At 51.7% G+C, this 27,914-nt stretch overlaps 2 protein-coding genes and 1 long non-coding RNA gene across 19 annotated transcripts in view; 1 reads left to right on the top strand and 2 right to left on the bottom strand.

Annotated features, from left to right (window-relative positions):
• The window catches only part of FXYD5 (FXYD domain containing ion transport regulator 5), a 17,043-nt gene extending 1,045 nt beyond the window's left edge, over positions 1-15,998 (bottom strand). Inside the window, exons 1-8 of one of the 14 annotated variants that reach the window (XM_005588826.4) lie at positions 15,855-15,998; positions 15,113-15,173; positions 13,199-13,279; positions 11,971-12,027; positions 9,569-9,667; positions 5,516-5,605; positions 2,984-3,013; positions 2,831-2,905 (exon numbers count right to left, since the gene is read on the bottom strand). In XM_005588826.4, coding sequence (XP_005588883.1) covers positions 2,831-2,905; positions 2,984-3,013; positions 5,516-5,605; positions 9,569-9,667; positions 11,971-12,027; positions 13,199-13,279; positions 15,113-15,173 — 493 coding nt within the window. In that variant the 5' untranslated portion in view covers positions 15,855-15,998. Of the gene's footprint in view, positions 1-2,762; positions 2,906-2,983; positions 3,014-5,515; positions 5,606-9,568; positions 9,668-11,970; positions 12,975-13,198; positions 13,280-15,112; positions 15,312-15,854 lie in introns of those variants that run through there. The other 13 variants (XM_074023165.1, XM_074023164.1, XM_074023166.1 and 10 more) reach the window with 13 other exon arrangements.
• Positions 15,569-27,400, top strand: LOC141409081 (uncharacterized). Its single transcript, XR_012427445.1, has 4 exons — positions 15,569-15,642; positions 23,681-23,745; positions 23,981-24,108; positions 27,228-27,400. It is a non-coding gene; the product is annotated as an uncharacterized lncRNA (long non-coding RNA).
• FXYD7 (FXYD domain containing ion transport regulator 7) lies at positions 16,419-27,913 on the bottom strand. Of its 4 annotated transcripts, none has more exons than XM_045380824.3 (6): positions 27,609-27,913; positions 22,000-22,029; positions 19,374-19,448; positions 19,218-19,260; positions 19,027-19,067; positions 16,419-16,827 (listed from the first exon to the last, which is right to left on the bottom strand). In XM_045380824.3, exons 1-6 carry the CDS (start codon positions 27,637-27,639, stop codon positions 16,805-16,807), a joined length of 243 nt encoding a protein of 80 aa, XP_045236759.2. In that variant the 5' UTR covers positions 27,640-27,913; the 3' UTR covers positions 16,419-16,804. The 4 variants fall into 4 exon arrangements, with proteins under 4 accessions (XP_045236759.2, XP_045236758.2, XP_073879270.1 ...); XM_045380823.3 differs by having other exon boundaries at positions 19,227-19,260; XM_074023169.1 differs by having other exon boundaries at positions 19,374-19,591; positions 27,609-27,719.
• Position 27,914: the final 1 nt, after the last annotated feature.

Below are 27,914 nucleotides of genomic sequence, written 5' to 3'. Positions count from 1 at the left end.
CCCAAAGTGCTGGGATTACATACGTGAACCACTGCGGCCCGCCAAGGAGGTGACATTTGAGCAAAGGTCTGAAGGAGGTAAGGGAGACACCTGGAGGAAGGGTGTTACAGGCAGAGGGAACAGCAGTGCAAAGGCCTTGAGGTAGGAGGACACAGATGGGCTCCAGACACTCATCTGTGGCTGGTCCAGAGTGAGGGAGGGGGGGCCTTAGAAGCCAAGGGTACTTTAGAAAACATCGGCCACCCTTGCCTCCTCCAGCCCCTCAGCTCTCTGGCCTCATCTTCTTCTACTCTCCCGCAGCCTATCCTGTCCTGGCTACTTGGCTTCCTCCGCTGCTACAGCAATGGGCGCAGCTCATTCCTGCCTCCAGGGCTTGGCACTTGCTGCCCTCTCTACCTGGTGATTCATCTTCTCATCATCAGGTGTCAGTTCCAATTTCACCACTCCAGGGAGGTCTTCTCTCCCCACCCCTCTCTTCCCCGTCACTCTGCTTTATTTGGCAAGTATCTTTCTCTGTATCCACTCATTCATGCATTTATTTGCTTATCATCTTCTCCTGACCAGATGTGAGCTCCTGAGGACAGGGACCAGGGCTGCTTGTCACCACCATGCCCCCAGTATCACCCAGCATAGGTTTGGCACAGACGAGATGCCCACAAGTATTTGCTGTTGGAAAAATACATGGCCCCAGAGCTAACGTTCAGGCTCTGCTCTCACACAAACCTGGGTCCAATCCTTCACTGATTCTTTTTTTTTTTTTTTTTAATTAAAAAAAATTATTTGTGTAGAGACAGGGTCTTGCCATTTTGCCCAGGCTGGTCTTGAACCCCTGGGCTCAAGCCATCCTCCCACCTTGGTCTCCCAAAGTACTGGGATTAGTGAGCCACTGTGACCCGCCAGCAAATGAATTCACTGACTCTTATGTGCTGCGTGACCTTAGGCAAACTCCTTAACTCTCTGAGCCTTAACTTCACCACTGGGGTGAGAATAGAGCCTGGCGCAAAGTCAGGATCAACACACACATGTTGCATAAACGAGGCAAGAGTGCTTGACTCTCAGATTCAGTGGGGATTACGCATATATCAGGAATCATGTTTTATGATTGTTAGAATTCTGCCTCTCCCCTTAAGGCAAAAAAAGATGTGACTATGCTCATTTTCTTGATAAGGAAGTTGGACAAGAGAGGTAATGAAACTTGGCATTCGTTATACAGATTAACTGACAGCTTGTGTTTTATTTCACCCACAACATTTTGAAAATCTTTTTTAAAAATTAGTTTCTCTGCTTGTTATTCTGCCTTTCCCCACACCTTCCTGTCCCTGCGTTGGGCCCTGGGCCCCTTGCCCTCTAGTTAAGCATTGGCAGGAGACAGTGGGGTGGGAGGAGAGGGAGGTTTAGGCATCTGATCCCTACCACCCCTGCTCCCTCCTGGTTTGGTCACAAGTGAGGCAGTGGCTGGAACCCTCTTTCTGAGACCACAGCTCCTGCCAGCAGCCCCACCCCCAGTTCCATCTCTCACCAGGCCTCCTGCAAAGCCAGTATCTCCTCTCGTCCCTCAGGCTGGGGGATAACAGGTCTCCATCCTTGCTGGTCCTAGGGCACTGCACCATCTCATTACCCTGACTGTACCTCGGAGATATCACTCTATTAAACGTTCTCCAGTTAACCCTTTGCAGGTCCTTCTGCCACCTGCCATGAATCTGATCAACACAGCTGTCAACATGTGGGTACCAAAAGATTTTACAGAAACATTAAACTCTTAAAAGAGTAGTTACTCTGGCTGCTCCAAGCCTCTATTCTTGCTGGATTGAGTGGGTGAGGTTGTTCCATGAGGCATTTAATCCTCAAGTGTCTCCTCCCAACACAGCCTTGTTTAACCCTTGTTCCCTGCCAGGCCTGGGTGCAGTGAGCTTGTGACTGCTGGGGTTGTATGCTGACTGCCAAACGGCCCTTAGTCTCTACCCCTCCCTGTCAGTATCCACGTCCTTTGCCATGTGACTTTGCCTGTCTTCCCATCAAGAGGTGGAGTCTATTTCCTTGAGTGAAGCCCAGCCTTGTGACTTGCTTTGACCTATGGAATAAGGCAGAAGTGATAATGGCCAGTTCTGAGCCTACATGCATTCACTGTCTCTTTTTTTTTTTTTTTTTTTTTTTTTTGAGACGGAGTCTGGCTCTGTCACCCAGGCTGGAGTGCAGTGGCGCGATCTTGGCTCACTGCAAGCTCCGCCTCCCGGGTTTACGCCATTCTCCTGCCTCAGCCTCCCGAGTAGCTGGGACTACAGGCGCCCGCCACCTCGCCCGGCTAGTTTTTTGTATTTTTTAGTAGAGACGGGGTTTCACCGTGTTAGCCAGGATGGTCTCGATCTCCTGACCTCGTGATCCGCCCGTCTCGGCCTCCCAAAGTGCTGGGATTACAGGCTTGAGCCACCGCGCCCGGCCGTCATTCACTGTCTCTTAGACCCCTGCCACCACCATGTGAACAAGCCCAGGCTAGCTTAGTGAAGGATAAGATGATGAGGCAAGGAGCCAAGGTGCCCCAGAAACAGAGTTTCCTGCTGACCCACAACTGAACTCAGATGCAAGAGTAAATCCAGTTGAGACCAGAAGAATCATCCAGCTGAGCCCAGGCTACATTTTCAAACTGTGGTCTTGAGAGCTCAATAAATGGTCATTATTTTAAACCACTGAATTCTGTGGTGGTTTGTATGGATATGCAGCTAATAGATACCTCATTTAAAACAAAATTGCCCAGGGACCTTTGAGAACCCAGCCCTCAGTCATAAGCCCCCTCCTGGTCTTGGTGCCCTTCCCACCCAACCCCAGTTCTCACTGGTGAGGATGATGATGCCTGTGATGAACAGCACAGCTGCGACCAACAGCCCCCGTTTCCGGAGGGTGTGTTCATCTGCAGAGAGAAAAATGAGGGGTAGAGTCAGAGGGGCCTTCACCTTTCCTTCCCCACATCTTCCTGTGGATAACTTACCATAGAAGAAGGGGTCATCCTCGTGAAAACCTGGAGAGGCAGACAAAGAGCAAGTCAGGGTTCAGCAAAGGTTTGTGAAGTGAATATAAGAATGGCAAAGTCGGCGGGCGCGGTGGCTCAAGCCTGTAATCCCAGCACTTTGGGAGGCCGAGACGGGCGGATCACGAGGTCAGGAGATCGAGACCATCCTGGCTAACACTGTGAAACCCCGTCTCTACTAAAAAATACAAAAAACTAGCCGGGCGAGGTGGCGGGCGCCTGTAGTCCCAGCTACTCGGGAGGCTGAGGCAGGAGAATGGCGTAAACCCGGGAGGCGGAGCTTGCAGTGAGCCGAGATCGCGCCACTGCACTCCAGCCTGGGTGACAGAGCCAGACTCCGTCTCAAAAAAAAAAAAAAAAAAAAGAATGGCAAAGTCAGGAAAGGGGACACCTGGGTACCCTTAGAACAAAAACCAAAATCCTCACCATGGCACACAATCTGGTTCCCATTATTCCTCTAATCTCATTTCCTCCCCATTCCCCTCACTCCCTGCACTCCAGTCCTATCGGCCTCCCTGCTGTTGAACATGCAGGCACCTTCTCACCTCAGGGCCTTTGTACTGGCTGTTTCCTATGCCTGGAACACACTTTCCCTAGACATCCGCATGACTCCCTCCTTCACTCCCTTCCCAGTGGGGCCCTCCCTGGTTTTGTATATGAAATACAGGTTGACTATCCCTAATCCCCAAATCCAAAATCCAAAATGCTCCCAAATCTGACACTTTCTGATGTCACGTCAGAGGTGTTTGAACCAGAGCAACTCCATCTCGAATAGGATAAAATAAGGCTGAGACCTACTGGGTTGTATTCCCCAGAGGTTAGACATTGTTAGTCATAGGATGAGACAGGAGGTTGGCACAAGATACAGGTCATGAAGGCCTTGCTGATAAAACAAGTTGCAGTAAAGAAGCCAGTTAAATCCACCAAAACCAAGATGGCAATGAGAGTGACCTCTGGTCATCCTCACAGCTCATTATACGTTATTTATAATACATCGGCATGCTAAAAGACACTCAAATACCAGCACCATGACAGTTTACAAATGCCATGCAATGTCAGGAAGTTACCCTATACAGTATAAAAAGGGGAGAAACCCTCAGTTCCAGGAATTGCCCACCCCTTTCCCAGAAAACTCATGAATCCATCCCTTGTTTAGCATATAATCAAGAAACAACCATAAAAATAGGCTGCTCTGTCTATGGAGTAGCCATTCTTTATTCCTTTACTTTCTTAATAAACTCTATGGACTCACTCTGAATTCTTTTTTGGTGCAAGATCCAAGAGCCCGGCCGGGCGCGGTGGCTCAAGCCTGTAATCCCAGCACTTTGGGAGGCCGAGGCGGGCGGATCACAAGGTCAGGAGATCGAGACCACAGTGAAACCCCGTCTCTACTAAAAATACAAAAAATTAGCCAGGCGCGGTGGCGGGCGCCTGTAGTCCCAGCTACTCAGGAGGCTGAGGCAGGAGAATGGCGGGAACCCGGGAGGCGGAGCTTGCAGTGAGCCGAGATCGCGCCACTGCACTCCAGCCTGGGCAACAGCGTGAGACTCCGTCTCAAAAAAAAAAAAGAAAAAAAAAAAAAAGATCCAAGAGCCCTCTCTTGGGGTCTGGATTGGGACCCCTTTCTGGTGACAGTCTGACATGGCACCGAAAGGAAGTGCCCATTGGAACATTTTGGACTTCAGATTTTTGGGTCAGGAATGCTGAACTGGCAAGTATAATGCAAATATTCTAAAACCCGAAATCTGAAAGACTCCTGGTCCAAAGCATTTTGGATAAGGAATATTCAACCTGTACTCCCCAGTCACTCTCTAACCCTACTTTATTTTTCTTGATAGCAAGTTAAAATCAACTGATACATAATTATTATGATTATTTCTTGTTGTGTTTCTCTTACCACTAGAATAGTAGTTCCATGAGGGCAGAGATTTTGTCTGGCTTGTTCACTACCCTATCTCTGTCCCCTAGAACCTAGCCTAGCACACAACAGGTACTCAGTGAATATTTGTTGAATGAATGGATGAATGGTCTCTATGTGACCCATGGGCATATCATTTCCATTCATTCACTCGGGAGTTGACTGGGCAGGAAGTGGAGGATAAGATCACCAGGGAAAGAATCAAATTGCCCCTAGAAACAGAGCTCCCTGCTGACCCACAACTGACCTCAGAGACTTGAGTAAGTCCAGCTGAAACCAGAAGAACCAGCCAGCTGAGCAAACCCTAGATTTCCAAATTGCAGAAATGAGAGCTAAATAAAGTTATCATTTTAAGCCACTGAGTTTTTAGGTGGTTTGTATGCAGCAATAATTTATGCATTCATTTATCTATTCAGACATTTATCATGTGCCCACCCTCTGCCAGACTTGAAGTCATTTACTCTCCCATCACGTGTTTACTGAGAACTATTCTGTGCTGGGCTGTATTCCAGGTGCTGGAAATACACAGTGAACAGAAAATAGCCTGCTTCCAGTCTGGGGAGGCAATTACTGACCAGATGGCTTGAGGGTCTGGGGGTCTGTCTGGACGTCTGTGCTTGGGGATGGTCTCTCAGAGAGCGTCGTGGTGTCTTCAGTGGGATGAGCTGAGAGAGTGGCCATCAGTGGAGGGCAGGAGTGAGCCATGGAGGCAGAAACAAGGGATATTACTGAGAGTCTGCATCTGGAAGAAATCCCTCTCCCACATCTACACAGCTGGTGTGCAGGGTCAGGCATCCCCCCTACTCCATACCAGAGGCAATAAGTAATGGCAGGCATTAAAATGCTGAAATAAGCATGTACCCCCTGGTTATGACTATCTGATCTGCCTCAATCCCTGAGGGACTCCAGACACCTCTCCTAAGACCTTTTGGCCCACACTATAATCCAGGAGATAAAGGAACTAAAAAGCAACACCTGCCAGGGACTCTGACCCAGCTACATAGTCTGGAGACACTTTTAAAACATTCTGAATATTGTCCAGGTGCAGCAGCTCATGCCTGTAACCCCAGCACTTTGGGAGACTGAGGCGGGCAGATCACCTGAAGCCAGGAGTTCAAGACCAGCCTGGCCAACACAGTGAAACCCCGTATCTACTAAAAATACAAATATTAGCCGGGACTGGTGGCACACGCCTGTAATCCCAGGTACGCGGGAGGCTGGCAGGAGAATTGCCTGAACGCGGGAGGGGGAGTTTGCAGTGAGACGAGATTTCACCACTGCACTCCAGTCTGGGCAACAGAGCAAGACTCCATCTCAAAAACAACAACAACAACAAAACTATTCTGAATATCATTTCTGCCCCCAGGACGGAAAATACCAAAGGATTCTTCTCTTGAAAAAAAAAAAGGGCTGGACGTGGTAGCTCACGCCTGTAATCCCAGCACTTTGGGAGGCTGAGGCAGGCGGATCATGAGGTCAGGAGATTGAGACCATCCTGGCCAACACGGTGAAACCCCGTCTCTACTAAAAATACAAAAAAGTTAGCCGGGTGTGGTGGCAGGCACCTGTAGTCCCACCTACTCGGGAGGCTGAGGCAGGAGAATTTTGAACCAGGGAGGAGGAGCTTGCAGTGAGCTGAGATTGTGCCACTGCACTTCAGCCTGGGTGAAAGTGCAAGACTCTGCCTCAAAAAAAAAAAAAAAAAAAATCAGTACCTCCAAAGAAAAGGCCTCCCCCAGCACTGAGAAGTGCCACCACACCACATCTGAGGCCTCAACAAGAAGCCAGCAGGCAGAGAAGCTCCCTCATGAAACCCAAGTTCCCTGGAACTATCTCGGTGCCCCACACCCTAAATAGGAACTGGCAGCCAAGGATTACAAGATATTCAGGGAATGCATTGCCCAGAGGAAGGCATAAGCCAGATCAACGGCAGAGACCACAGGAATGCAAAGGACAGCCATACTGGTGTGCAGTGCTCATGCACCCCGGGGCAAGACAGTCTAGACTCAAATTCTGGTTCTACCACTCTTGGCTGTATTGCCTAAGGCAAGCTGAGTAACCTTTCTGGGCCTCAGTTCCCTTTCCTGTAAAATGGGAGTAATGACAGTTCCCACCACACAGGATGATCACAAGCATCGAATGACTGAATATACAAAAGTTTAGCACAGTGCCCAGCATGAATAAGCTCTCAGCAAAAGTCAGCCTTGGCTGTTAATGTTTGCTCAGCACTCCTTCCTCCTTCTGGAATAACTCCCCCTTTCTTTGTGGGAGGACATTGCCCTCCCTTCCCCAGTTATAACCCAGGCTACAAAAGGAAGTATGTGACCTTCCCTGAGACCTTTGAAATCCCAAGTAGGGATATTGAGTGACAGCTAGGTACTATAGACTGAATTCTATCCGCCCCACGGAATTCCGTATGTGATGGTATTTGGAGCGAGGGCTTTTGGGAGGTAATTAGGGTTAGATAGGATCATGAGGGTGGGGCCCTCATGATGGGATTAGTGCCCTTATAAGAAGACACCAGAGAGCTTGCTCTCAAGCTCACAAGCCCACCCACACATGGAGAGGACATGGTGAAGACAGAGCAAGAGAATGGTTGTCTGTGACCCAAGGGGAGTCCTCGCCAGAAACCAACACTGCTGGCACCTCAATCATGGACTTCCCGTCTCCAGAACTTGGAGAAATTAATTCCTATTATTTAAGTCATCCAGTCTGTGGTATTTTGTTACGGCAACCTGAGCAGATTAAAACCCTAGGTGAGGCCGGGCGTGGTGGCTCAAGCCTGTAATCCCAGCACTTTGGGAGGCCGAGGCGGGCGGATCACGAGGTCAGGAGATCGAGACCATCCTGGCTAACACGGTGAAACCCCGTCTCTACTAAAAATACAAAAAACTAGCCGGGCGAGGTGGCGGGCGCCTGTAGTCCCAGCTACTCGGGAGGCTGAGGCAGGAGAATGGCATAAACCCGGGAGGCGGAGCTTGCAGTGAGCTGAGATCCGGCCACTGCACTCCAGCCTGGGTGACAGAGCAAGACTCCGTCTCAAAAAAAAAATAAATAAATAAAAAAATAAAACCCTAGGTGAAGCCTGGAAGCTTTGAGCTAGGAAGCTCAAATCGGAAGGAGCCATTTCCTTCCTAGGTGGAAGAGAAGCAAAGATAGAGGAGGAAGAGAGGCCTGGGGGCTTTCATGCCCAGCCTCTAAGCAACCCAGAGGCTCAGCAGTGACAGCCATTTATCCTTGATGAATTTCTGTCACATATATCGAGGAACATGGACCGACCAATACATAGAGCAACTCAGGTCAGCAAAGACTCAGTAAATTAATGCAGAGATGTGAGAATGCTTTATCAATTGATAAGTGTGGACACAGCTGCTATCCCCCACCCCCTACAGGTCCACTTTTGTGCAAAACAGAAAAGTTCCCTTCTGTAAGGCACTTTATTTCCATCTGTTGTAGGATTGTTTTAATAGATTCTGTAAGAATGAGATGCTTTACTGCTGTCACTAGAAAACTGGAACAGTTATAAAGACCGACAAAGGGAATAGCATAGCCTCAGAGGCGGTGCTCTTGTTTAGTGCCCAGTCTGCACAACTGTACATGTCTCTCAGCCTGGGAATGGCCTACACCACAATACTTTCCAGTTGGGGGTCTGCCCCTCAAATAAGGATCATCACACAGGCATTAGAGGCGATCTGTTGCCTTATCTCAGCTCAGTCTCCTTTCCCACACTTTCTGGTAATACTAACTCACTTGTCCAGAGGAAACCCCCCTCTTCCCTGACTGTTGGTCTGTGTGGTTCAGGCATGGCTGGCTGAACCTCTTCTCTAGCCCCAGGGTGAGGCATGAGACTCAGGCCTAACCAATGAGAATAGCTCGTTTCTCAGGCTCTCATTGGTTCAGACATGAGCATGTGACTCCAGCTGGACCAATGAGAATCAATTCTAGGCCTCAGGCTAGAAATAATGGGAAAGATTTTGTTCTCCAGCCACCAGATATGTGACCTAAAGTTAGAACTATGGGACCATCTCTGCCATCCAGAGGGGAGAAGTTAGTCGAGAATGAAGACAACAGAACCAAGAGAGGGAACAAAGCATTCATGACAGTGCTTATGCACCTTGATCCAGCTATGCCTGAAGTTGGAGACTTCTAGACTTTCCAGAACTTATACAGCCAATCAGTCTTGTATGTGTGTGTGTGTGTGTGTGTGTATGTGTGTTTAAGGTGAATTTTCTATATTTTGCAACTGAAAAGCTCCTGTTCTAACATTAAGGAGATGTACAAAAAAGAAATATCCACAGGCACATTTTATAGCACCAGCCTCCGAGGGGAACTGATGGCAAGAAAGTTCTACCAGTTAGGGAAACACTGCATACTACATGCTGCCCCTTGGGGATCCTTTGCTGCAAATTAGCTTAATCAAGACTCTCAGAAGTCCTGCCATAAAGAAACATGGTTAACTTTAACTCAGGGTTCCCCAAATAACTTTGACCACAAACCCAAAACATTTTTTTTAAATGTGTTAACAATTCCCCAAACAGGGGCATGGAGAAACGTACTGAGGGAAATGTTGACCTAGATAGAGAATTAAATAAAAATCGTAGGCTCTTGCTCTCAGTCCCATACTGTACCTGTTTTGGTGCTCTTGTGTGTCTCTGGATCTGTCACTAGAGGCCCATCCACTCCTGTCGGTCGCTGGGTCTGGGTCTGGGTCTGGGGTTGTGGTGTTTCTATTCAGGTCAGAAGAGCAAGGAGGGAAGAAGAAAAAAGAGTGAATTGGGGTCGGGCACGGTGGTTCATGTCTGTATTCCCAGCACTTTGGGAGGCCGAGGTGGGCAGATTACCTGAGGTCGGGAGTTCAAGACCAGCCTGACCAACATGGAGAAACCCTGTCTCTACTAAAAATACAAAATTAGCCAGGCATGGTGGCTCATGCCTGTAATCACAGCTACTCGGGAGGCTGAGGGAGGAGAATCACTTGAACCCGGGAGGCGGAGGTTGTGGTGAGCTGAGATTGCGCCATTGCACTCCAGCCTGGGCAACGGGAGCAAAACTCCATCTCAGAAAAAAACTAAGAGGCTGGCAAAACCTGAAGACGTCAATATACCAAGTGTCACTGTAGGGATGGGAAGGGGGACTCTCTCCTGCACACTGCTGGTGGGTGAGGAAGTGGGCACAGCCACTTGGGAAGGCAACTTTTATTTTTACTTTTATTTATTTATTTATTTTTGAGACAGGGTCTCACTCTAGCCTGAGCTGGAGTGTAGTGGTGCAGTGGTGCTCACCGCAGCCTTGAACTCCTGGGCTCAAGTGATTCTCCCACCTTAGCCTCCCAGGTAGCTGAGACTACAGGCACATGCCACCATGCCCAGCTAATCATTTTGTACTTTTTGTAGAGAATAGGTTTTGCTTTGTTGCCCAGGCTGGTCTCAAATTCCTGGGCTCAAGCGATCCACCCACCTCAGCCTCCAAAAGTGCTGGGATGTCAGGCATGAGCCACCGTGCCCGGGCGGCAGGAGGGCAAATTTTAAAACATGAAGCATGCATGTTCTTTGCCCTGTACTGTTTTGGATAAAAGCACAGGCTCTGGTGCCAGATTCCTGGACTTTGATTCCTGCTGTGTCCGTGACTTGCTGTGAGACCTTGAACCAGTTACTCAGCGCCTCTGTTTCCTTGTCTGTAAAATGGGGACAATGGTAATTTCTGCCTCTTAGGGTTTGCGTGAAGGTTGAATGAGTTAACCTACGCAAAATATTTAGAACTATGACCAGCGCATAGTCAGTACATATTCCAAGTGCGTTTGCTCAAGGAGGAAGGGACAAGGTTGCTTATTGTGGCACTGTGTGTAGACAGAAAAAGCTGGAAACGGCCAACATGTGCATCAAGAAGTGTGTGACTCCATGAGCTGTGACATAGGCGCCTTGTGGAATACCAGGCAGCAGAGAAAACAAAACGAGTCTTTCTGCAGTGATGTGAGAACTTCCAAACATGCCACTGCATGAAGAAGCAAAGCAAGTTGCAGAACAATCATCCGATCTCCTTAAGCTCACACAAACACAACACACAGTCAGTGCATTTTCTCCAGGTGATACACATGGGATATGGTATCACTGGGGACCTACCCCAATGCTAACAGTGGGGACCTCTCGGAGACAGAGGGAGAGAACAAGGATTGGGGAGGGGAGGTGACAAAGGGGTTTAGTTTTGCCTACAATCATTTCGTTCTTTCCAGGTAGAATGTGTTTACGTACTACTGTGTCTTTAAACATCGATTGAAAAAATTGGGGAGCACTTTTTTTTTTTTTGAGACAGGGTCTCGCTCTGTTGCCCAGGCTGGAGTGCAATGGCGAGATCTTGGCTCACTGCAACCTCTGCCTCCAGGTTCAAGTGATTCTCCCACCTCAGCCTTTTGAGTAGCTGGGACTACAGGAGCACACCAATGCACTTGGCAAATTTTTGTATTTTTCTGTAAAGATGGAGTCTCACTGTGTTGCCCAGGCTGGTCTAGAACTCCTGAGCTCAAGTGATCCATCCACCTTGGCCTCTCACAGTACTGGGATTATAGGCATGATCCACTGTGCCTGGCCGGGAGCACTTTTTGAATTATACTCCAAGAAAACATCCAAAAATTGTTCAAAAAATTCAAAAAAGGGATCAGAGAAAAAAGAGATGAAAGGAAGAAACAAATGGGACTGGCACACAGAGGCTTTCTGGGGGTGTTTGCAAAGTTCTGCTCTTTGACCTGGTTGGTAGTTACATAGGGATTCAATTTAGAGTAAGTCATTACATTGTAAATTTATGGGTTTTGTATTTTTCTATATGCACGCTAATTTCACAATTTCAAAAGTGTTTTGGTTTTCTTTTTCTAAAAAATTGAATGGAGTTGGCTGGCTGCTCTACCCAAAGTAAACCAGGGCATTCAGAGCTGGGGGTAGGGACTGAAATGGGCAACCAAAGACCTAGAATGTCAGAGAAGAGGGGAAACTTTGTTTGCCCTGGTCCTGTCCCCATCCCCTGCCCCTGCGCTACTCACCATCAGCAGGCCAGGTTGGGGTCGGAGGGGTGGCCTGGAGTTCTGTGTAGACTGCGTCTGGAGTCCAGAAACAAGGGGTCAGGGAGAGAACAGGAGAGAGAAAAAGAAGTGGACAAGATCTATGGATGGAGATGCCAAAGATTCCCATAGCAACTCAATTTTAATGTAATAGAAATGGCTTATGGCCGGGCGCAGTGGCTCACGTCTGTAATCCCAGCACTTTGGGAGGCTGAGGCGGGTGGATCACAAGGTCAGGAGATCGAGACCATCCTGGCTAAAACGGTGAAACCCCGTCTCTACTAAAAATACAAAAAATTAGCCGGGCGCGGAGGCGGGCGCCTGTGGTTCCAGCTACTCGGGAGGCTGAAGCAGGAGAATGGCGTGAACCCGGGAGGCGGAGCTTGCAGTGAGCCGAGATCGCGCCACTGCACTCCAGCCTGGGCGACAGATCGAGACTCCGTCTCAAAAAAAAAAAAAAAAAAAAAAAAAGAAAGAAATGGCTTAATTAATCCAGCCATTTGCTAACTGCTGAAATGTGCTACCAATAGGTCCTCTTCTTTGGGACCTTACGTCCCACAGATGCCACACTACAGCTCCTTCTTCGAGATGCTGGCTGCAAATTAGCTTTCTCAAGACTCTGAGAAGTGCTGCCTAAAAAAAAAAAGTGTTTAACTCAGCCTCCCAAATGCCCTTGCTCTGAGAAAAAGCCCCAGAACTTCCTTTAGGGACCATCCTTCCCTGACTCTTGGTCCCCTTATGCAGCAGGTCTGACACCAGCCCTGGTGGAGGTTGGACATGGAACCCAGGCCTGGCCAATCAGCTTCCTATGCCTGTGGCCACAGTGGCCAGCTTAGGGATACGACCTGAGCCTGGCCAAAGATAACTCAGTTCTGGGACATTTGCTGGACTGGGGAAGGGAAATTCTCTTGCTGGGATTCTCAGCAGACAGGATGAGAGCCCCAGGCTTCAAGGGATCATCTTGGCCCCATGAGAAGAGACTCTTCCTGGAAATGAAGACAACACAGAGAAAACAGACCCAAGAGGTAGAGAGAGGTTCCTGATAGCATCATTTGAGCACCTAGATCAAGCCATGCCTGAAGGTCTGTACCTGGACTTTTTCGTTACATAAATCTACATAAATTCCCTTGTTGGGTCCCAGTTTGGGATTTTTGTTGCTGTTGTTATTTGCAATGACAGGATCTTGATAGACATGTCCCTCTTTCCTCACCTGGGGCTGGTGTCGGGACCTGAATGTCCATGATAGTTGGGTCTGCTGAAGAAATGGGCGTGGTATACTTCAACGTCTGTCCTAGGGAATCAAAGATGAGAAGTCAGGAGGGAGCCTGGTCCCCCTCCTCTCACCACCCCCGCCCTCCACTCCCTGGTGAAACCTTAGGGGTCCTGTTTGCTGGTGGAATCACTCAGCTTTGACAGTATCAATCCATAATTCTGAAAGGGTTTTCAGCTATGCCAATGCCTGGGAACCCTTCTTCTAGGCCCCCTCCCCGCCCATCCCTGTGGGGTGGGAGAGTCAGTTTAGTCTAGTGAGCCCAGGTGCTAGGGTCAGCCCGGACCCTAGTTTCAAATCCTGCCCCCAACAACTTTCTTGCTGTGTGACCTGGAACAAGTAAAGTCCTTTCTCTGAGCCTCAGTTGCTCCATCTGCAAAGCGGGGATAATAATTGAATCTACTGCACAGGGCTATAGATAGGGTGAAATGACACAGAGCAGGGAAACGGTCTCCCACACTGCTTACCATGTAGTCAGTGCTGGATAACTCCACTGCCCCCACCCTTGCCCAGCCTCTGTACCCTCCAGCCTGGACATCCCAGCAGCCTCCTCCCTGGGCTCCCTGCTCCTGTCCCTGCCCCCACAGTCTGTTCCCACCTACAGCCAGAGGGAGCCTGGGACCACCTGAGTCAAGTCAGGGCCTGCCTGGCTCAGAGCCCTGCCCTGGCTGCACTTCGCTCTACATAAAAGCAAAGCCCTCAAGTGGCCCATAGGTCCTCCTCCATCTGGTCCCATCACTTCTCCGTCCTCTCTTCATCCCACTCTGCCCTTTCTCATCCCAATCCAGCCACCCCACCTGCCTGTTATTCTTAAAGCACACCAGACAACACTCAGCCCCCAGACACCTGCAAGGCTCATTCCCTCATTTCCTCCAAGTGTTTGTTGGTCCCAATGTCACCTCCTCAGTGAGGCCCTCCCTGACCACCCAGTTTAAACAATCCTCATTACCTGTACTTTTCTGCAAGCACATAGCACCTCCTAGCACATGATATAATTTACTAATTTGTCTCTCCCCACTAGAGTGTGACCTCTTGTTTTATTCACTGCTGTTTCCCCAGTGCACAGAATATCTAGCACATAGTAGGTGCTCAATAAATATTTGTCAAATGACTGAATGAGTGTATGAAAATCATTTTATGAAGGAGAAGTGAGGGTGCTTTCAGTGGGGCGTGCACTCTGGGTTCTGGGGGCAGGCAGGACAGTTGTTTTCCCAGCTCCCCCACACACTATCCTCTGACACAGCACACTTCCCTTCGCTGAGCCTCAGTTTCCTCATCAGTAAAATGGGCATGACAACAGGTGTGACTGACTGTCAGAGGCAAAGCCTAACTGAGCTAACACACACCACACACCACACCTGCCATGCAGAAGAGATGCTCAATGACCCCCCGCGGTTCCTGTCTTTCAGGAGACACTTTCCAGGCAAGGCTGAGATGTCACCAACTCGTTGGACCGACCCCAGCTCAACAGCTTTGCCTAACTGTGTAATGCCCCAGGACCCAGTGATCCTCTTTTTTGGGAGCCGAGGTTTCCTGGCTGCTGAGTAGAAAACTGACACCAATCTCCCCGCCAAATCAAACTCAGTGAGTTCTTCTTGGAGGTGAAATTGGAGGATGCTCAGCAGGACAGGCCTTGGCCAGACTCACTGGAAGCAGCCACCTGGGTTTGAGGTGTCCAAAGAGGGTGTAACGTTGCCCCGCCATAGGGATCCCCACTTCCTGGTGCCGGCTCAGCGGGAGGGTGACAGGGCGGGACAGAACGTTCACACGCGCCAGCCACCCACCCTGCAGCACATGTAGGGCTGGCCTGGCTGGGGGCTCTGGGGCAGGGTGGAGGCCAGAGACGGGTCTTACCTCTGGTGGGGAGAATCAGGCCAACGATGGTGAGAAGACACAGGCGACCAAAGGGCGACATCTGTGGGACCAGGCGATGCTGGGGTCAGCCATGATGTCAGCGAGGCCGGCCTCTGGCAGCCCCCCGGGGATCCTGCAGCCCCTTCCCTGCCCTGAGCAAACACCTCTGGCTTCCAGGACCCCCTGCCAGGGCAGACGGCTGGCCTCAGGGGAAAGGGGAGGGTCTTAGGTGGGGATATCAAACAGTCACCCTGCTTCCTTCCCCTGCAGGTCCCCAAAGAAAACAAGAAGCAACAGATAAATGGATCTCCCAGCAGCTGCAAGGGCCGGCAGGCGCCCCTGAAGCAGAGAAGCACCTCCCTGCGCCTTCCGCCAGGCGCCTATCCCTCACTGGGACTGACGCAAGGAGGGGACTGGGGCAGAGGAGTAGATAGGAGGCCTCTTCCCTCCCCCAGGGGCCCAGAGCCCAGGAGTCGGCAAGGAGGGGAAGGAGGAAGAGTGAGTAACGCCTCCTGCGCTCAGAGGAAAAAGTGAGTTGGTGTCAGGGGCTGCCTTGCAGGGATGGCGCGCTAGGGAGATCTGAGAAGCACTGGTCCGAGGGGGGTGGCAAACAGCTGGGGAGACTGAGGCAGGCCGGCGGGAGCGAGGCAGAGCGGCCCACTGTAGCCCAGGAGAGGAGGCAGAGAGATGTGGGCGTGGATGGGGGACAGAGAGGGGCGGAAGGGGTCAAACCCCTACCCACCTGAGCCCGGCCCGTGGGCAGAGGGGCAGCAGATGGAGGTGGCGCGCGAGAGGCACTTACGTTGGAGCTGGGGGTCCTGAGCCGGCAGCCTAGTGGGGAGAGGGACGCGGCGGTGGCTGCTGCGTCCAGGCGGAGGGTGTGGCCAGGGGAGCGCGAGCGGGCGGGGACCCAGACGGGCTCAGTCATTTCCTCTTGGGTTTCCTGGCTTCAGAGCCCGGGGTGGGAGCAGGAGGGGGAGCCGCTGAGGGCAACGGGGGGCAGGGGTGAGGGCACAGTGGTGGGGGAGGGTGGGGACGGGGATGGGGCCAGCAGGTCTAGGGTGAGTGGACGCCTCTGAGAAAGCAGGGGGAGAAAGGGGAGGGGTCTATTCTGGGGTCGCTGGAGGAAAGGAAAGGACAAATCCGGAGGTGTTGAGGAAGAAGGGATTGGAGGGGGGCAACTCGGGGCACAGGGAGAGGAGAAGGAAGAGGGGGCAACCCCGGGCACGCAGGGGAGAGCTACCCCAGGTTCAGTTCTGCACCCCTACCCACACCGTGCCCCATAGATGAGAACACACAGACAGAACAGGAGAAAAAACCAAATGCACATTTATTAAGCTCAAGACAAGGACACTGAGGGCCCAGGGGGACGGATCTTCGGGGATGAGACAAGGAGGTGCAGGGGGACCGTACACGGGGATGCTGGCGGGGCTGGGCCGGGATGGACTCCCGGATCCCAGGAGCTGGAGGCCTGAGGCCCCGGGTCTGGGGTGCAGACGGGCTCTTTGGGGGATCATCATTGCCAAGGCCTGGGGAGGGACAGCAGGGTGCAGCGGCTCCAGCCTTGGGGTGGGTGGGGCGGCTCATTCCGGGGAGCGCTCCCGGCGCGCGGCTGGGTCCCCACCGCCTCCACCCGGTCCTCAGGCTCCCGCGCTCAGACAGGGTCGGCAGCGGAGGTTCCTCGGGCAGGTGTTACACGCCGCCGCCACCAGGGGCTGGGGAGAGAGGGGGGGTGCGTGAGCCACCAGAGAGGTGGAAACTGCCTCCCTCCCCACAGCTCGTTGGCTCTCCATTCCCCGGCACCATGGAAGCCAGACCCCAGGGACTGTCACCCCTGAGCTAACACTGAGGAGCTGTCTTGCCTTCCACACTCTAATGCCTGGTTCCCTTGGGGACACCTCTGGCTGCTGTCATGGAGAGAAACACCTGCCACGGGGCTGGCGGCCCCAGACCCAACCTGGGCTTTTGGGGCTGTCCCCCTGCCAGAAAGGGAGTCCCCATCCCCATTCCCATCCGCAATCTCCTCCTACACCCTCACTCCTTTCCTACACTCCCTGTCCTGAATATTTGGCTACAACGGGAATTCCCCCATTCCCTACCGGCTCCAGACCATCATTCACCTAGGAGAGACCAGAAACCTGTGCAAAGTCTTCGTCTGTGCCCCGGGTGACAAGGCCAACCCCCATGCTGCCCTATGCATCCATGAGTGCCCTGTTCATGTCTTAAAATTCATTAAATAAGCATGAAACAGGTCCAGCGTGGTGGCTCATGCCTGTAATCCAAGCACTTTTGAGGTCAGGAGTTTGAGACCAGCCTGGCCAACACGATGAACTCTCATCTCTGCTAAAAATATAAAAATTAGCTGGGTGTGGTGGTGTGTGCCTGTAGTCCCAGCTACTTGGGAGGCTGAGGCAGGAGAATCGCTTGAACCCGGGATGCAGAGGTTGCAGTGTTGTAGTAAGCTGAGATCGTGCCACTGCACCCCAGCCTGGGCAATGGAGGACAGAGCAAGACTCCGTCTCAAAAAAAAAAAAAAAAAGGAACCTGAAACAAATTCCACAGCAAATACCCCTCAACCACTGAATAACCCGTGTGCCCCTCCTGCTTTTTTTTTTTTTTGTTGTTATTGTTATAAGAATGTTATAGGAGACACAGAAATTCTCATTTCTGGTTTTTTACAAGTCTCCAGAAAGGCTGCATTTCCACTAAAAACAGGTCAAGATATTTTTACATAATTAAAATTAACAGCCCCAAGGAGTCAGAATCTTTCATCGACATGCTTGCTTGCCCTGCATCCCTCTCGTTCTCCCTTTACACCTTCCAGGCTTACACCCATTCTCCCTCCTCCACCCTGCAGGCCGTCCTCCTCCCATCCTCCTCCCCTTCCTTCCTGGGCTCCTCCTTCCCACATTCTCCCCGAACACCTCCATCCTCTCCACTCTACCCCCTCCTGTGCTTCCCAGCTTTCTTCTCCATCCTCACACTCCCTGCATCCCATATGTTCTTTTCCAATGTGAATTCTAAAATCTGCATTCTATTCATCTCTCTTTTTGTTATTTTGATGCAACAATTCAGAAACCTTCCCACCCTCCCTCTGTCCCTTTTCCTTGGCTAGTTCATCCTGGATCTGAACGATCAAGTCTGGAAAGCCTCTCCTCGTCTTCCTCAGTGCTCCCTGTCTCTCCCTCCTGACTGACAGAGCTCCTCCCACATGGGGCCCTTCTCTTCACAGGCCTGTAGTTTCCTCTCCTGGGAAATCAGCATGTCCTGGCTTTTACAGGCTTGAGCATTTGTTTCTGGGAATCTCCGTGGACTCTGGGACATGTCACATCTCACTGCCTCCCCACGGTTTAGCATCATCTTTCTTTTCCCTCCCTCCCTTCCTCCCTCCTTTCCTTCCTTCCTCCCTCCTTCCCTTCCTTCCTCCCTCCTTCCTTCCCTCCCTCCCTCCCTTCCTTTTTTCCTTCCTTTCTCTTTTTTTTTCTTTTTTTTTTTTGACAGAGTCTCACTCTGTCACCCAGGCTGGAGTGGAGTGGTACGATCTCAGCTCACTGAAACCTCTGCCTCCCAGGTTCAGGTGATTCTCCTGTCTCCGTCTCCTGAGTAGCTGGGATTACAGGTGTGCACCACCACACCCAGCTAATTTTTGTATTTTCAGTAGAGACAGAGTTTCACCATGTTGGCCAGGCTGGTCTCAATCTCCTGACCTCAGGTGATCTGCCCACCTCGGCCTCCCAAAGTACTGGAATTACAGGCATGAGCCACCGCACCCAGCCAGGTTTAGCATCTTTCATCTGCGGCATTTCCTCAGCTTCCTAGGGAATTGTCCTGTGATATCTGCGGGCAGCCCCCCTGCCCAGTCCATCCACAAGACTTCCCAAAACCCTCCCAGAACCACAGTTTCTCACCCTCACCTGAAGAGGGAAGCTCGGACTTACAGGATTTGCAGGTTGGGCTGTGGAGGCAGAGATGAGAGAGAAAAGTAGAAAGAGGTTCAGTAACCATAGGCTTTGGGGAAAACACATGGCAGGCCCAGCGGATCCTGCCCGTCTGCTAGGGAGGTACCCCGAGGCCCCCTCCCACTCTCTGCCCACTGCTGCCAGACCTCTCAGACCTGGAGTCCGCCTTCCTGCACTTCACCTTCTTGCCTGTTGGGAGAGAGAGAGACAGAACAAGAAGACAGGACATAGGGTGTAGGATATGCACGAAAGCCAGCAGAGGAACCGGAGGCCCAGGCAGCCCAGGGACGGGTCACACTTACTGATGACGATGAGGATACCCAGCAGGAACAAGATGGTTGCCAAAGTCATGCCCACAGTCTGCACCGTGTTGTAGTCTGGGGAAGATAACGGGGGACATCGAGGCAGGGACAGCACCTGGGCTCCACCTGGAGCTTCAGTCCTGGCTCTGTGTTGCCCAGCCATGGGCCCAGAATCGCCCAGGGAGGCTGCGGTCCACGCTGGACGCTCCTTCAGGGGGCTGATGTGAGGATGTAGGGCATGGGCTTGGGCACCATTAGCTCCCCTTGCCCTCTGTATCCTCTACTTTCCTCCCCTGCTTTCTCGCGCTGCACTTTCCACCCTGGATATATACATAATACTCTCCCTCTGCCACCTCCGCCCTGGCCCTGGTTCTGTCCACCATGGTCGCCCATCTGGCCTCTGCAGCAGCCTTCTCTAGGTTCTTGCTGGCCTGCCTGCACTCCCACCTCTGATAGCCACAAGGACCCATCATTTGAGTCAGATCTGGGCTCTCCTCCACTCAGAGCCCTCCTCATCCCATTGCCCTCAAGGTAGAAACCAGAGTCCTCACTACGGCCCTCAAAGTCCCATAGGATCCAGTCCCTTTCCTTCTTGGACTTCACCCCACCTCACTCTCCCCATCAATCCTACTCCAGCCACAATGGCCTCCCCGCTGTTCCTGGGGTATATCCGGCCTGATCCTATCCCGGGGCTATCCTCTCCTATCCTATGACTGGCTGTTCCTGCAGCCTGAAAGCTCTTCCTCCAAATATCCACATGGCTCCTTCCCTCACCAATGTCTGGGCTTTGTTTCACTGTGAGCAAAACCTCTGGCTGTCCTGTCCAGAATTTTCCATCCTCTCCTCCACACTTTCCAATCTCATTCCCTTCTTTACTTCACAGGAATTATTCTTACCTAATATTCTTGCCTAATAATATTCTTGTCTTTTTTTTTTTTTTTTTAAGAGACATGGTGTCACTCTGTCACCCAGGCTGGGGTGCAGTGGTGCAATTATGGCTCACTGCAGCCTCCACTTCTTGGGCTCCAAGAGATCCTCCCTGCTCAGCCTCCCAAGTAGCTGAGACTACAGGCACACACCACCATGCCCAGCTAATTTTTAAATTTTTTTTTGTAGAACTGGGCACAGTGGCTCATGCCTGTAATCCCAGCACTTTGTGAGGCCAAGGCAAGCAGATCACTTGAGGTCAGGAGTCCAAGACCAGCCTAGCCAACATGGTGAAATCCTGTCTCTACTAAAAATATGAAAATTAGCCAGGTGTGGTGGTGTGGGGGCCTGTAGTTCCACCTACTCGGGAGGCTGAGGAAGGAGAATCACTTGAACCTGGAAGGCGGGGGTTGCAGTGAGCCGAGATTGTGCTATTGCACTCCAGCCTGAGCCACAGAGTGAGACTCTATCTCAAAAAAAAAAAAAAAAAAAAAAAAAAAATCACAATCATAGTTCATTGTAGCTTCAAACTCCTGGACTTGAGCGATCCTCCTGCCTCGGCCTCCCAAAGCACTAGGATTACAGTCATGAGCCACCGCACCTGGCCAATAATATTCTTGTCTAATATATAATTTTCATATTTTGTTTTCTTGAGTATCTGTCTCTTTTCCATTGAGTGGAAGGTCAGGAGGAGGGCAGGAATTCTTGCATTCCTGAATTCTTGTCTGTGTGGTTCATTGCAGTGTCTGCAGCTGCTTGGAGCATTGCCAGGCATAGAGCCTGTGCCCGCTAAGTATTTGTTGAGATATGAATTTATGGAGCACTCACTCTGTACCAGTAGTGGTCCAGGCCTCTACCCTCAAGGAGATGACTTTCATATTCTGATAAAGCATTAAAGAAACAACCCCTCCAAAACAAGTCATGCGACTCCAGCTGGGCATGGTGTGACTCTTCCTTGCCAGGGAGTCAGGAGGGCCTATCCCAGCAGAGTAGTCTAGGTTTGATCTGAGGCCTGAATAAGGAGGAGCCTTAGCCAGCCGTGTACAAAGCTAGAGGAGAAGCATTCCTGCAGAATCATGGCATATGCAAAGGCCCTGAGATGGGAGATAAATTGACCCCTACGGGAAAAGTATGAATGAGCAAAGGGGTGGGGTGGGGGCAACAGGAGGGTGTTCAGAGGGGAAACTGGAGCCAGATCTACCAGGCCTGGGGTAACTTTTTTGAGCTTCAATGCTATGGAGGAGATTTAATGGCACCAGCCACGTATCTTTCCCACAATCCTTGTAGGTGGGAACTATTACTGTCCCTTGTTTACAGAAGGGCCCAGAGGGACAAAGTCGCTTGCCCAAGGCCATACAGCTAGTGAGTGGATAAGGCAGGATTCAAATCCAGGCAGCCTGGCCTCAGAGTCATTGCTTCTAAGATTTTCCTTCATCTGCTTCTCTGACGACACAAAGGCACCAGCCCAGATCCCGGTGAGACCTGAAGGGGGCTCAGAGAGAGGGTGAGGCACCCCCACTCCCCCATCTGGTTCTGCCCTCCACGAACCCAGCTGATGTGAACCACACCCATATATATGATCCTGTGGCCAGTGGCCTAGCACATATCATGTAGCCATAGCTGAAGCCATGTCCGGAGCGACGTGGGAACCCCTGCAGCCACTCCCCAGTCCAGCCCCCTCCCCAAATCCAACACTCACCGTAGTAAAATGGGTCAGGTTCCTCAGGAGCTGAGGGAAAGAAGCAGAGAAAAAGAGAAAGAAAGAAAGAAAAAAAAAACTTAACAGTGGATTTCTTAATATTTTTGAGGATCCAGATAGAGGGCCCAATAATTTCTTTGTGGAAGTCAGATAGAGACCCCTTGGTTTGGATGATGTGGCTTCATGGCAGGCCGCAAGGCTGGAAGAGCATAGCCCAAGCTGGATTCCAGCCCCTACTCACTCCATCAGTCAGCAGCATCCTCTATGCAGTGTACAATCTACCCAAACTACATGGCAGTCCTGGTTCTGGACCCCTGTGGAGGTCTGATGCAAGCTATGGACTCATAAAAACACAGATGCACTCCCTCTTGCACATGATGTCACAAGGTTAAAACAGACCCCATTTCCACTGATGGTCCAATGAATGTCTCAGCTTCCCCTAAACACTCCCTAAAACTTCTCAGTCACCTGAGGGCTTCCACAGGCACCTGCTGCTACTGCTGTCATCCACTCACTCCTGACACTCCATCCAGTACAGAGAAGCTGTGCTGATTCATACTCCTCCTCTCCTCTCCTCTCTCTTCTCCACTCCCCTCCTTTCCCCTCCCCTCCCCTCCCCTCCCTTCCCCTCCTCTCCCCTCTCTTTTCCTTTCCTTCTTTCAGACAGGGTCTTACTCTGTCACCCAGGCTGGAGTGCAGTGGCACGATCTCAGCTCACTGCAACCTCCACCTCCTAGGTTCAAGCAATTCTCCTGCCTCAGCCTCCCAAGTGCTGGGATTATAGGTGTGCACTACCACTTCTGTCTAATTTTTGTATTTTTAGTAAAGACAGGATTTCACTGTGTTGGCTTGTCTGGTCTCAAACTCCTGACCTTCAGTGATCCACCTGCCTCAGCCTCCCATAGTGCTGGGATTACAGATGTGAGCCACCGCATCCAGCCCATTATTACTTATTTCTAAGACACCATCAAGTTTAAGATTCAAACTTGAGTCTGGGCACGGTGGCTCACGCCTGTAATCTCAGCACTTTGGGAGGCCGAGGCGGGCGGATCACAAGGTCAGGAGATCAAGACCACAGTGAAACCCCGTCTCTATTAAAAAATACAAAAAATTAGCCAGGCGCGGTGGCGGGCGCCTGTAGTCCCAGCTACTCAGGAGGCTGAAGCAGGAGAATGGCGTGAACCCGGGAGGCGGAGCTTGCAGTGAGCAGAGATCCGGCCACTGCACTCCAGCCTGGGCGACAGAGCGAGACTCCATCTCAAAAAAAAAAAAAAAAAAAAGATTCAAAATTGAGTTTGTAATGGTTTTCCCTTTGTGTGTGTGTGTGTGTATGTGTAAATATGTTTGGAACTCTACCGTGTGAAATGTCCCCATCCATTAGAAGACACATAATGATTTCAGAAATGTTCACATGTGGATAAAATGTGTGTGTGCCTCTGGATGCACTTTTCTCCACTTCCTGCCTTCCTGGTCCTAATCACGTTCCCCTGCAGGAGAGCTCAGAACATCCTTCCCATTCAACAAGTTCATCCCAATGGCTCTCGAATGCCTCTGACAGTTCTTATCATATTTGGCCTTTCCTAGAGCAGAATTTGGCAGCAGACTGTCTGCCACATGGGGAGAGGGTGAGGGGTGCCAGGGTGATGCCTGATGTCATGGATGCTCTTCTTCCCCCTTCCAGGCTCAGAGATGGATGGCTCCCTGGAGGTTGGATAGGGCCATGTGACTAATTCTGGCCAAGGAACTGTGAGTAGAAGTGCATTGTCACTTCCAGGCTGGGGCGTTTAAACATTCAGGAACATTCAGGCCTCCAGGCCAAAGCTCTGTTTCACTTCTAGCCTGATGGCCTGAATGTTCACAATGCTGACTGCTCTGGTTTTCTTTGGTGACTGGTCAACCTGTGATGCATGTATAGCCTAAGTGAGAAGTGAACCTGGTTGTCATAAACCCCTGAGACTTTTGGTACTATTTGTTACTGCAGCATACTCTAGCTGAAACTGACTGACAGAAGTGGCCCCAAAGCAACACCTGTTTGTTACCGCAGCATACTCTAGCTGAAACTGACTGATAAGAGGTGGCCCCAAAGAAAGACCATGATTCACACAATGTGTAAGTTTACCCTTCCCAGGTCTCTGTCCAGTCTTCAAAGAGGATGTCTTAGGTTGGTGCTGAGGTATCTTTAACACCTTCCAACCCTTGTTAATCTCCCCCTTTACCTAAGAGAAAACAGGCCTTGGGCTCCGAATCTTCAGCAGGCAATAAAATCTAGGCAGAATTTTGTGGCATTATTTGGTTTTCTCCTTTATTTATTGATGTAACCAGCAAGGGGTAGCTCTGACTCCATTCCAGCCTCCCTGCTAAGCATCTGACGGATATCAGTGCATTTACTCTTAATCTTCATAGCAAGTCTTTCATATGGGTGCTATCTTCATCCCCATTTCCTGCCAGGGGGACACCAGACCCACAAAAGCGAAATCACCTGCTTCAGATTGCTCTTATGCTGCCTTCAATTTAAGGCAAAAAGAAGACGAATTTTCCAGCTGGGCATGATGATTAATGCCTGTAATCCCAGCACTTTGGGAGGCCAAGGTGGGCGGATCACGAGGTCAGGAGTTCGAGACCAGCCTGGCCAATATGGTGAAACCCGTCTGTACTAACAATACAAAAATTAGCTGGATGTGGTGGTGCACCCCTGTAGTCCCAGCTACTTGGAAGGCTGAGGCAGAAGAATCACTTGAACCCGGGAGGCAGAGGTTGCAGTGAGCCAAGATTGTGCCACTGCACTCCAGCCTGGATGACAGAGCGAGAGTCCATCTCAAAAAAAAAAAAAAAAAAAGAAGAAGAAAATGGTGAATTTTCCAGTTGTGATGGTGCTATAAAATAAAGCTCATCGTTTTTAAAAAGCTAATCCTGGGTTGGGCATGGTGGCCCACGCCTGTAATCCTAAGCACTTTGGGAGGCCAAGGCAGGTGAATTGCTTGAGCCCAGGAGTTTGAGACCAGCCTGGGAAACATGGCAAAACCTGTCTCTACAAAAAATACAAAAATTAGCTGGGTGTAGCGGGGAGTGCCTTGTAGTCCCAGCTACTCGGGAGGTTGATGTGGGAGGATAGATTGAGCCCAGGACTTTGAGGCTGCAGTGAGCTGTGATCGCACCATTGCACTCCAGCCTGGGTGACAGAGCGAGACCCTGTCTCAAAAAATAAAAGTAAAAAAGCTAATCGTTTGAAGGAAAAAAATTAAATAAATAGCAGTGTGAGGAGTATTTGAATAAAGTGAAAATTGTGACGGTAATACTCAAAAGCACCAAGATGGTGAAACACTGCCTCAGGGTCCCTTGTGCTCTGTGTAAGTTTCCCCACCAGAGAGTGAGTAAATTTGTTTGACTCATCGCTGCTGTTCATCCTGACATTTATGAAAGGCTCTCCAAGTTTTCTCGGATGAATGAATGAAGGAATGATTATGAGGCGGTCCTAGGCTGCAGGAGGCTGCAAAAGGTGGATTGTCTCACTAGTCTTTTCCACACACCTGCCCTTCCCCAAAGTTATCAGGAGCCCACTGGGTGAGCACCTGTCCCAGAATCTGGTGTTCCATGCAGGAGATCCTCCTCTGGTCCCTGCTGCCCCAGCAACCTGGGCCCCCAGGCGTGGCTGGGCTAAGGGTGGGGCCAGGAGTCAGGCAAAGGAATGTGCACTACTCCTGGCCAGCTGCCAAGGAGATATCAGGAAGGAGGTGGTTGCTATGGTAACTGGGGCATCTCGTGAGGTGAAGAGAGGTGATAGGTCCCGGCATCCCAGGCTGGGTGGGGTCCCTTGTGAGGTCCTGTGTAAGATGCGGGTTTCAATCTTGACCCTCTCCCCTCCTTTTGCACCTCCTGCTGTTGCCCCTGCAGGACTGGCTTCTGGCCAAGCTGAGGGTCCATTTCAGGGACAGGGACCCGGACCCAGCTGTGCTCATGCATCCCTCTTCTGTTCACCCCTAATTCTCCCGCCCGTTCTCTGGCAGGGCGGAGGGAGACAATCTCCCTTCTTCCCCCCTCGCTCCCCAACAATTCATTAATTAGTTTCCTTAAGCAGTTTGCAATGCACAACATGCTTTTCCTCCCCCGGGATTTCCCGAGACCCGCGGTCCCCTCTCATGCTGTGACTGGGAAAGGGGGAGGCAGAGGAGGTGGGGTTGAGGAGTCTGTCCTCCCACCTCTGCCCGTCTGCTGCCATCGATCCTGTTAACCACCACCTCTGCAAAAAGAAGCCCTGGGCTCCCGCCAGGCCTGCTGCCTCAGCCCTGCCCCCTCTCCCCAGGGTGGCTTCCAGCCTCTGCAGCCCCCCCCACCCCCCGCCCTGCTTCGGATTCTGCAGATATGGCTCAGTGCAGCAGCCCCCGCCTTCTGGGAAGCACGGAAGGGAGGGAGTCATCCAAGCGGAATTGGGGTTCCCTTCACGGCCAGGGGCTTCTCAACACCCCTGGTCCATCCCCTGCCCTCAGTGCTGGAGACCCTAGCTGGGCACCCGCTCCCTCTTGAAGCAGTCTGTGCCTTGCTCCTCTGCAGAAGCAGGCTTAGCAATGGGGGGTATTAGGGGGCAACGGTGGAAGTGGGTGTTCAACTGGGTGCATAACTGGGTTAATGGGTGTGGAATGGAAATCAGTGTGCGGCTGGATGGGGGCAGTAGGGGCAGTTAGGTGCATACCCAGGTACACCTCTGGGACTGGAAAACACCCCTGCTGTGGGCTGGGAAGGAGGGTCCCATCACCCCATTCCCACCCATGGGGGTTCACTGCAGTGGTTTGGGCCCCACCCCACACTGCTTCCTTCTCTTTCTATTCCCCTCTTTCCCCATGGGTCCGTCTCTCTCCCTCCCTCTCTCTGCTTCTCTCTCCATAGCAGTCTCATTCCCGCTATCTCCCAGGCTCTCATTTTCTCTCTCTCTCTCTGCATCTCTGTCTACCGTTCTTTGCCACTCGCCTCCACTGGGAATCTCTCTGAGTCCATCTATTTGTCTTCCTGGGTCTTTGTATCTGTGACTCTGGATCTCCTGCCTCTCGGTCTCTGTCTCTTCCAGGTTCTCCCTGTCCATCTCTTGCTATATCCCTTCTCGCTGTCTCTTCCTTCAGCTCTCACTCCTTTCCTCTGAACCTGGCTGTCAAGGGTTTCAGGAAACACACACCCTAGGAGACAGCACTGGAAAGAAGAGGGACATGAACCTCCTCCCCTTCCCTTGCCCACCCCAGGGACCCTGAAATCTTCCAGAACGTCTCTGGCCGCAGACCCACCCGCTCCCACCCTGCAAGCTCATCTCTTCCCGTCTGCTACCACCACGGTGCGGGACCAGCCACCCGGTTGCCATAGCGACCTGTCCGAGCATCCCTTCTCCCGGGACTGCCACTCTCCAACCGCAGGTCTGGCACAGGACACCCGCCGGGGAGGGGGTGTCCCAGAGACCCGGAGGGGCGATCGGGGGGCTGCATTACAGGGGCCTCCGCCCACAGAAGGAGCAGACCTCCCTCCCCCCACTCCCCTGCCTTACCATTGCTGGAATCTCCCGACACCCTCTCTCCTAGGCTCTCAGATCCCGGAGCCCCCCTGCAACCCCCTCCCCAGACGACGCTCACCCTTTGTGGGGGTCTGGGTCGGGGTCGCCATGCTGGGCCGGAGCAGGGGGCTGCTGGATGCCTTGGCGGCGAAGGCGCGCTGCAGCAGCTGGAAGCAGGACGGACCGATATGGGGGGGAGCTGGGGGGAGCCCTGGCGTGGGGGGGCCTGCAGCCAATGGGGGCCCGGGGAGCCCGCCCCCGTGCAGGCCACCCCCGCCCCCGCCCCCGCCCACCACCGTCGTCCCCGCCCCTTCCTCTAGGGTGGGGCGCCCCCTGCTGGGGCCCAGGGGCGCTGGGCTTTCGCGCTGAGGGACCGACACCGACA

This window comes from Macaca fascicularis, chromosome 19, assembly GCF_037993035.2.
Source record: "Macaca fascicularis isolate 582-1 chromosome 19, T2T-MFA8v1.1".
In the NCBI taxonomy this organism is placed as follows: Eukaryota; Metazoa; Chordata; class Mammalia; order Primates; family Cercopithecidae; genus Macaca; species Macaca fascicularis.
The sequence above is the reverse complement of the archived record's forward strand: the minus strand, read 5'-3'. Positions and strand labels throughout refer to the sequence as shown.